Genomic DNA, 10641 nt, shown 5'->3' with positions numbered 1-10641 from the left:
ATATTCAAACTCTTGTCAGCTCTTACTACCATTTTTAGTGAGTTAATTTTCATTCATCTTTCTTCATCATCATTCTTTAAATTATAAAGATTATCATAATATTAAAAAGGTACAAAGGTAACATTAATTTCCATGTCGCAAATAAGGTAAATAATCTTTTAACAGTGAGAAGTGAAATTCCATTTAAGACATTTTAATTAAATGTTGGCAAATATTGTCATTCTTTCGGCATAAAAAATGTGAGACCAAATTATATATAATACAATACTATAATAGGCCAAGCATATATTACGTATGCATATATGTTTATATATATAAACTTTATCGTATATAATCTTTTGGAGGTAACAATAAAAGTATCTATCTATCTATAGTATGTTTGTTAGATATATGTATATTAAATATATAAAAAAATCAGTATTAAATATACAACAATTTATAATTTTCCTAGCAACTACTAAAATACTGTTTTAACACTACTGTTAAATTAATATTTACTTTCATCGGACAATAAATTGATACATTTACCTATATCCTATTGTTGTTTATGTTTTTCAGAATTCATATATAGTTTTGTAGTAAGGGTCGAACCCATTTAAAATACCCGTACATTGTATACGAGTATACGCCAGAACTATTCTCATTTTAAGTTTTGTGTTTCTACAGTTAGTGTTGGGCTTAGTTCGTTCTATTGTTTTAATATTTCTAATGTAATTTTCTCCTTTATATTAACGTTAAATATAGAAGTTGTAATAATGGTCATGGGATGTCCTCTCTATTAATCTGTCCGATTGTGGAGTAAGGGCATACGGGTACGCAACCCCGGCCTCCATAGCTACTACAGTTACAAAACCTATGTCCTCTCCGTAGCTGTAGTATCCCCCATTTTTCCTATAGTTCCTTTCCACTTATCACCTCCTTTCCTTATAACCTATTCCTTTCCCAATGTAACCTATTTCCTTTCCCTATCCGATGTTAAGAAGAGCAGTTCTTTTTCAAAATGATAAGAGAAATTAAAACGCAACTACCCCAGGAGGGTACCGGCACTGCCGGAGAATCCGTCCCTGAGTGCAACTCAGGCAGTCCCATCGTATCTGGGGGGACAAATTTCTCATCGACGGCGATGCGTTATGCCACGGGTCACGTCATGTCTCCCCTGTTTCCCCAAATGGCAAAAAGAGGGCAAAGGAATGCCAAATTGCAACGATGAATGTTTGTGGAGGTATGGATAGTAAAATAGACGAAGTATGTGAGATGATGAGTGAAAGAAGAATTGATGTATTAGGAGTAAGTGAAACAAAAAAGAAAGGCTGCTCTATTACTACTTATGACCGATATACTGGGTACTGGTCTGGAGTTAATGACTCTGAAAGAAGCAGCCAAGGAGTGGGAGTTATTTTGTCAGAGAGAATGAATGCATCTGTTAAAGAATTTGAATTTGTAAGTCCTAGACTCCTCTGGATACGACTGAAAGTTGGTTTGACCCGTATTTTTCTCCTTTGCGCTTATGCCCCGGATATGTCCAAGCCACCAAAGGTCAGAGAGGATTTCTGGGATAGTGTAAGAGAGATTATGACTAAATGTAAGGAGAATGAAAGAATTATTTTGATAGGTGATTTTAATGGCTGGGTGGGAATCCGTCGCGATGGATATGAAAGGAATTTAGGAATGTTTGGAGATAAAAGAGTGAATGAAAATGGTGAAAGTTTATTAGAAGTATGCCTGGAGAGAAATCTGGTGGTGACTAATACTTTGTTTAGTCACAAACTGATTCATATGTATACATGGCAAAGGCAAACTGAGAGAAGTATGATTGATTTTGTAATTGTGGATGAACGATTGAGAGCGAAAGTGAAGGATACAAGAGTCTATCGTGGTACGAATGTCGGAACCGATCACTTTTTGGTGATATCGAGAATAGGTGGCTTATTCAATAAATGGCGACATCGTCCACGTGTTCGTATGTCAGAAATAGAAAGAGTAAGAGTAGAGAGACTGACAGAAGAACAGGTTCGAAATCAGTATCAAGAAAGATTGAATGAAAGATTTAGAGAGCTACTGAAGAAAGATAACTATGAGATAGAAGAATTTTGGAAGGAATTTAAATGCGGAATCTTTGATATAGCTACTCAAGTTTGTGGTGTAAGTAAGAGGAAGGATGTTAAGATGAGAATGAATGTATGGTGGGATGGCGAAGTGAAAGAAATGGTGGCTCTAAAGAAAAAGGCATGGATGGATTTGTTAGCTACCAGAGCTAATAAGAGAATGCAAGGTAATGTAAGTGACATTGAAAAAATTGCAAAAGAGAAGTATGATGTAATGAAAAAGAAAGTTAAAGAATTAGTAAGCAAAAAGAAAGAGGAATGTAAGGATGAGTATGAAAGGAAATTCTCTAGAAATTTTCGAGCTAATCAAAAGCTTTTCTGGCATTTAGTTCGAACAGCTAGAGGTAAAAAGAGAGATCCGAAAATGGGCGTGATAAGGGATATGGATGGTAATGTTATCACGGAACAAAAGGAAGTCTTAGATCATTGGAAGAGATATTTTGAAAGTTTATTTGAACGTGGAAGTGAAAGAAAGAATGTTGAAAATGAAATAATGGACGAAGAAGTTGACAGTGAAAGTGATATAAGTATGGATGAAGTAATGAATGCAATGAAGATTATGAAATTTGGTAAAGCAGCGGGATTCGATAGAATATCTGCCGAAATGCTTAAAGAAGGTGGAGAAATCATTGTAGACCTGCTGTGTCTGCTGTTCAATAAATGTTGGCGGTCCGGTTGTGTTCCAGGTGACTGGAGCAAAGCTGTTATTGTGCCACTATATAAAGGCAGCGGGTCACAGCAGGAGTGCAAAAATTTCCGCGGAATAAGCCTTCTTAGTGTTGTAGGCAAATTGTATGCTAGGATTTTGATTAAAAGAGTGATGAATGAGACGGAAAGTAAAATTTGGGATGTGCAAGCAGGGTTTCGAAAGGGCATGGGATGTACGGATCAAGTCTTTTCCTTAAGGTGCATAACAGAGAAAACCTTAGCTCAACATCAGAAGGTTTTCTGCGCCTTCATTGACCTTGAAAAGGCTTATGATAGAGTGGAGAGGAATGAACTGTGGTCAACACTGGCAATGTATGGGGTGAGCAGCCATTTGATACGGGCATTCAAATCTTTATATAAGGATTCAAATGCCTGTGTCAGAATAAATGGAGTCTATACAGACTGGTTTGGCATTGAACGCGGTGTTAGACAGGGCTGTGTAGCGTCTCCTTGGCTGTTCAACCTATTTATGGACAGTTGCTTGACCGATTTGAAAGGATCTAATTGTGGATTCAGGATGAATGAGTCTCTGTTTAAGACTCTTTTATACGCCGACGACCAAGTACTTTTTGCATCGTCGGAGTATGAATTACAACAAATGGTGACTATAATGAATGAAGCGTATGCAAGAAAAGGTATGAAAATAAATGCGAAGAAGACGAAGGTAATGGTTTTTGAGAGGAATGAAAGTTTAACGGCATGCCAGATTATGATAGGAGATGAAAAAGTAGAGCAAGTGAGTGAGTTTCTATATTTAGGTTCTTTGTTTACGAGGGATGGGAAGTGTGACAGAGATATTGAGAGGAGAGTAAAAGCGGGAAACAGTGTTAACGGTGCACTGCTCTCGATTATGTCAAGTAAAAATGTATCGAGCAAAGCTCGCCTTGCTATAATTCAAGGAGTACTGACACCAACACTCATGTATGGAAGCGAATCGTGGGTATGGCAGAAGAAGCATGAAAGTAAGATAAATGCTGTACAGATGAGAGCTTTGAGAAGTATGTGTGGTATTACTTTAAAAGATAGAGTAAGAAACAGTGTGGTTAGAGAGAAGTGTGGACTGAAAGACGATGTAGTGACAAAAATTGAAAAAGGAATGTTGCGTTGGTTTGGTCATTTGGAGAGGATGGATGAAAGAAGAATTACGAAAGAGATTTATCGAGCAAGAATGAATGGAGATGTCGGTAGGGGCCGCCCTAGACGGACGTATGTCGACCAAATAGGCGACGTGCTGAAGAAGGGCCAAATTAAAAGTACCCGTAACCGACGAGCGTGTATGACAAGATTGATGAATGTGGAAGAAGCGAAAGAGGTTTGTTTGAATCGAAGCATTTGGCGTTCCATTGTTTCTGCCTACCCTAATGGGAGACAGGCGTGACAGATATGTATGTATGTATGTTGTAATAATGAAGTATATGTTGTAGTTTTTGATGATGGATGGATGAATGGATAGCCGTTTGTTGCTCTTTCACAAAAAAACTGCTAAACGGAATTAAATAAAATTTGATACACAGGTAGGTTACATAAGATACTTTATTTATGCGCTTTTGTACATTCATTTATAATATATAATACAAAAGCATATAGATAATGTTATAACAAAAATGCACAAAGATATTTTATGTACTGATTTTCGTGAGCGGAGCCGCGGGATACAGCTAGTAATTAATATATTATATGCTTATCTAACCCTAGTTAGTGTATTTAAGTACTAGATACAATTTAATGTAATAATTTATATTATGATGTTTCTAAGTTCTGTTATACCGATTTTTATTAAAAGCTGACAATTATAGATTAATAGGACGAGTCACTTTGCGACTACATATGTATATTACGAAACATTGGAAGTAACCATTTTAGCCTTTCTGCGCGCGCATTGTATTGCATTTCATATCATACGACACGGGAATGCGGGAAACATTTATTAGTGCATTGACCTACTTACCTACGAGTACGTGTTATTTTATTTTAGTAGTACAATGGTAATGCAAAACATTCCCTGCATACTTACCAATAAATACCATAATACAAGTGGTTTAGGGTTATATTTTATCCTTAATATATATATTTAAATGTATATACGAGTATACTCATATTTTTTTGGCACTCGGAAAATTAAAAAGTACTTCGAATTATCGATCAACAGTTAGATGTTTGATTGCAAAAATATTCAAGCGCCTCACTCATAAACTGCATTCAATTTTTAGGGTTCTCTACTAAAAAGGTATAAACGAACTCTTATTGTGCGCCTTTGTCCGTCCGTCCATCAGTCTGTCACAGAATTACATATTAGCAACTACCTTTTCGAATTATTGGCCATACATATTGCAATAGAAGTAATTGAAATTTATTTTCATTTTTATTTCTAGGGTTTCGAAATGATTACTCAAAATTTCAGAATTGTCCTACTAGTTTAAGTAGGATATTATAATGGAATGAAATGAAACGACATGAAAGGACTTTATTTGTACATTTTAAAACTGATTTTTATTTATATTTATGCTACGTATTATTTTTATATTTAAAAGCCATTCCCCCATTTCTGCTTATTTCCGAAATCTCTGCAGCAAAAAATCTATAATAGTTACAGTTTAGAAAGGTATTACATAAATTTCTTTTTCAATCAATCCCAAGTAATATGATGCAACAAACCTAAAGAAGTATATCTATTAGTACTAAGTGGACATCCAAGTCAAGTGTCTCTATCTGATCGTCCATTTCCATACAGGACGTGTGATTCAACAGCACCACTTTCTTGCAAATGTACTCATTTGCTGTCCATATGGAGCTCATCCTTTTACTGTCGGTTAATAAAACGTTCATTCATGTGTGTGTGTGTGTGTGTGTTACCCACCTTATTATAGACCAAGGTCGTGATTTCGTATCGCCTTTTTATCATTTGAATCAATCGGTTTTAATCATGCGTCGTCGAGTCAAATACGGACTGGAGCCTTATGAGTAGACTTCTGCGGCACATGTTCACTATATTAACATGAAGTTTGGTGGACTTGAATTACTTATATTTGCATATTGTTTCTTACCATTTATCGTATATCTTTTACTAATAACCATGCATATATTAATATAATAAGACGGTGAGATAAGAGAAACGCACGAATAGATTCTTTTAAATCTATTATTATATATAGCCATAGTCAAGTAGTACAACATCTCAAATGAGGTATTCAGAAGTATTTTCTAGACTTTTGCAGTTGTTTATATCAAAAACGTATTTATACCTAATAACCATTAGGGTTTAAATTATACTCGAGTGAAATTGGCGCGGGTCGCTAGATTAAAAGATTAGTACTGGTATTAGCAATAAAATCCAATGCTTATTCTATTCTAAATTATTATATTTATATGATATTACTTAGAACATACCTTTATTATATTTATTTTTGAATGTAATAATTGTACCAACACAGCATTGGCAAAGTACCTACGATAAAAGACTTACTCATTTTTTCAATATAGCGGATATTAGAGGTAAGTAGATATTTCTTAAATATTTAATGTCTCAATTAGGTATATATATGTCACGAAATAATATACGTTCTATCTTTCAAAAGATATGTACATTGATCCGGCTTAAATAAGTATATCATTTAAGAGATGACAGTCACTGAAATAGTTTAACCTGAATAGGACCTTGTGCCCTCGAACTTTAGATTTGATTTACATATATTGATTATTGTTTCATACTTACTTTTTTATTTTTATGTCCATATATAATATTCAGGTATTATTGCAATATACTTTGTAGGGACAATATTGCAATATAATAGTAGTAATAAATAGTGACTAATTGGCAAAAAAAGGTACGTTCGTATCCCGATCAATTTATTTCATAAATCGATCTATTTTCTTATCTATTAGGATTTGGTACCAAATAGATACAAAGAAACCCTTATGGTACGACGTTGTCCGTTTGTCCGCTCGTCTGTTGCAGCGCTATATCTCAGCAATGTTATAGATTTGAAATTTGTAGTAGAAAAATAGTTTACATATAGTTTGCTCGCATATATTGAAATTGAAATAATTGAAAAATGCGTACGTTAATTCATTTGACATTCCACGTTGCTTGAAAAAATCCTTTCATCCACTATCTATTCATCTACAGTAGTATTATTTCCCATTATTAGTAATACTACTGTTATAAAACAGTCTATATTAAGAGTTAAAGCTTTATCATTCAGTGGTTTCAGATACAACTCATGATAATACCTTTAATTTATTTATATGAAACGCCCGTTTACTTATGATACTATGTCCAGTATAAGCAGAGGGAGACTTTGTACAAAAGTCGATTGCTTGGGTACCTCTGTCCCATTCGTGTTTCAACCGTGAAGCAGTTGTGTTTGCATAACTGTGTTTCGGTTTGAAGGATGGGATATGGCGTGAATTTACTGGGTACAGAGGAATAACACCTGAGTCCTCAGGAATGGCAACGCATGGGGGGTATCATGGGCGAAACAGTATACTCTATTATGTCCATGGTACTGCTCATGTCTATAGGCGACGGTTACTACTTTCCATCAGGTGGGCCGTCAGCTTGTTTGCCATTCTAAGTAGTACAAAAAAAAAAAAAAAAAGCAGGACTCAATGTAGTTTGTTTGGGCCTAGGTGTGCAGATCAAACATAAATGGATTTGAGGCAGATAAAAACTCTAAGTTGGAACATTGCGGAAATTGCTATTTAATTGGGAATCGCCCACTCTATGTCGTGCATCGAACCGGTCGTGGAGGATGCACGCGATCTTAGCCCAGCCAAGTGCGACCGACTAGTGAATCAATGTTGCCATAATGAAACAATTACTGATACAAATCGATTGGATTATATTTTATCCGTTGTCTAACAAGTATTTATAGGTTCGATCTATGTGCACTATTCAAAATAGGTTTGGTCATTATTCCAATGTAATTTGTATAATATTTGATAATTATTAACTATTAACTCAATTATTTATTAACTCACTCGGCTTTGTACGATTTTAAACATCTCTTTTAGATATTAATTTATAGAACTATAGAAGCTTATAAGCTGAAATTTGCAAGGGCTGTTAACAAAGAAAGGTTATATGGAAAATGCCTTAAATTTTTCGATAATTTTGTTTATTATTAGTGTCAATTTATTATTTTTAAATCTATAGTAGCTAAGAATTTAATGTTTATAATATCGTATGTTATGCAGAGTAGTTATTACAGTACAAATTTGATGTTGTTTTATGTAATATTTATTTTATTAATGTATTAATTTGTATTCTTTTGCTTTGCTATAAATAAATAAATAAATAATTGCTTAGACGTTATATCCGGGTTGTATACGGGTTAAAAATTAAATAATTAGTATTTTTAAAGAAGTTAATATACAAAACAAATTTAGAATTTGTTTTTAAATAATTTCTTAAGTCGAAAAATTACTAAAAATATTAGGCCTCCTGTATTACAGCGTATTTAACTGATAGTTCATATCACAGTTCATTTTTTTTTTTTAATTTGTGAAAGTGTAATGGTAACCCTGCCTGTTCTAACGGTATACGCTGGCGGGGCACCAGTGAGGGATGATAAGTAATAATGAAAAAGCAGATCAGCCCATCATGATAAATACACCTAGAATTCAGCACGATGGTTTCCAGGCGGAGCCACTTAGAGATCGACCTGACAGGGTATATTGCTCGAATTAGACTGTACACCAATCCCATTGCTAGAATGGGACTGGTGGTCCGTATTATTGACAATCCCTTTCCCCCTACAGTTCATAGTTCGCAGACAGTTCACAGACATCCAAACACTAAACGTTTGGTAAACAATATTGATTCCATTCTGTATATTGATATTTTTCCACCACAGATTAAGGATTGTACCTGTGTTCCCGTAACTAATGATTTATAAGTATAATTTTTGTAGATATTTAACACGCTGATCCGCAGTTTTGCATGCAATAAAACCCACCTTATTCAGATGGTACTGTATATTCTTTTATATGTGCAGGCTGAGGTCTAGATATATTCAAAAATCCTTTAGCGATCTTTGTATTCAGTATAATAATGTATTCAGGGTGCTGTTGGAATTGCCACGATTTTGTAGTGCTACAGGGATGTTTGCAGAAGTCTGCGTAGATTGCTTTTATGCCACAATGCGTAACTGGTGAGTAGAGTGCGGGGCAGTACCAATGGCATCCTGAATATGGTTGCTAGTAGGTTGGACTGCCTACATTGGTCACTGTTGTGTGATATTAAATGGTATGTCACGGCGGTGACCAAATTTGTCAAATTGTTCCTTTTTTTTTTATTATAAGATGTGGCTGAGAATACGAGGGGTAGCTGATAAGTTCGCGACCTAAGGTACTAAGCGATGATTCATCATCTCATTACTGATAATACTAACGTAACGTAACGTAACGTGACTCCTTGTAAGTATGAGTATAAATAATACCCCATTTTTGTATTTACTTCATTAACACTCAATCCTTGGAACCATCAACAATACAATGTCAGAAGAAATTGGAAATTCTCACAATTTAGAGCACTGCGCTGTAATTAAATTCCTTGTTAAAAAAGGAAATACAGCAAAACAAATTTTTAAAGAAATATCACCGGTTCCATTATGCACCTTTATATACGATGGTAAAAAATTTAGCTCGGCTATTTCAACAAGTATGTTACTAATAAATTGGCCATTGTGGTCTGTAATAAAGATATTATTATAATTAGAAGGCGCATTGTTTAATGGTGTCTTAGACATGTAAGCATTGGTATCTAGTCAAGAGCAATTTTATTTTGCTACGTCGCAAACTTTGTACTCTATTTGCAAACTTATTGAATAAAGGTGGCAAATTTGTTACGAAGACAAATAAGGCACCCGTGCGTGCAACTTCACTTTACTCAAAGAGCGGGAATTATGCATTATATCAATAAAACTACGCACGCATTGTTTCTTTAACATTTAAATAGGTAGTCGTAACGTCATATAAAATTCTAAAAATATTTCCTAAACATATCTTTACATTTTATTGGCAGATAGTAATGTGATTTGTGAATATTAGTATTTTATTTGTAATGTTAATTGTTGTTTGTTGAAAAACTATTGATGTTTTTACAATTAAATATACATATATATATATATATATATATATATATATATATATATATATATATATATATATATATATATATAATACCATATCATAGTGTATTCGATAAAATGAAGGCCCTATTATATAATATTTTTCATCATATTCTAATTGTTTTTTTTTCAAGTCGTAAAAAAAAAACAAAAATTAAAAGGAAAATAAATTTGATTCGAAGGCTGCACACTGTCATGTCATGTTTCCTCTGTAAACCTCGTACCGTGTTTTTTGATACATGACAGAGATATATAGCTCACACTTATAGCTACCGACAATGTTTTTATACAATAACGCAATTTGTGAAAGCCATTATGCTAATTTATCATAAGCTATTCGTTCGGCGCCTATTCCACATAGCCAATTATAATAGACCCAATAAAATACTATATTATATGGAGATTATACAAAAATGTTGACCTGCAGGTCACCGTTAGATTGCTATAAGCACCCGATATGTGATATATAATATGATAATGTTTTGAAAATATAATTATGATAAGCAACTTTAATGTCCTGCAAAGTCGTTAATTTTGGTGACAATATTTTGGCTTATGCGAAATTTGCCGATTTATCAACTATCTTTAAAAGCGTTTGTTGATTTAGTGACATGGAGAACACAGATAGCTACAGGCAAAAAACTACAAATTTATTCTCTATTCTTTAGCATTGGAGATTAATAAAAACTAAAGATTAT

The 10641-nt window shown here is 34.0% G+C and overlaps 1 protein-coding gene across 1 annotated transcript; it reads left to right on the top strand.

Annotated features, from left to right (window-relative positions):
- The first annotated feature begins 1206 nt into the window (after window positions 1-1206).
- On the top strand, window positions 1207-5046 carry LOC128201261 (craniofacial development protein 2-like). The gene is made up of 2 exons (XM_052897716.1): window positions 1207-1876; window positions 5024-5046. The coding sequence occupies exons 1-2, from the start codon at window positions 1207-1209 to the stop codon at window positions 5044-5046; spliced, it is 693 nt and encodes a 230-aa protein (XP_052753676.1).
- The last annotated feature ends 5595 nt before the right edge of the window (window positions 5047-10641 follow it).

Source organism: Galleria mellonella, unplaced genomic scaffold (genome assembly GCF_026898425.1).
Source record: "Galleria mellonella isolate WM207_F2 unplaced genomic scaffold, CSIRO_AGI_GalMel_v1 utg38, whole genome shotgun sequence".
Lineage (NCBI taxonomy): Eukaryota > Metazoa > Arthropoda > Insecta > Lepidoptera > Pyralidae > Galleria > Galleria mellonella.
This window is presented reverse-complemented; position numbering and strand designations above follow the sequence as displayed.

Excerpts from the sequence above, each read along its gene's own strand:
- LOC128201261 (XM_052897716.1), top strand. The coding sequence starts at position 1,207 with ATGAATGTTTGTGGAGGTATGGATAGTAAAATAGACGAAGTATGTGAG. Across the intron at positions 1,877-5,023 it reads GGATACAAGAGTCTATCGTG|GGTTCTCTACTAAAAAGGTA; the intron begins GTACGAATGTCG and ends TTCAATTTTTAG.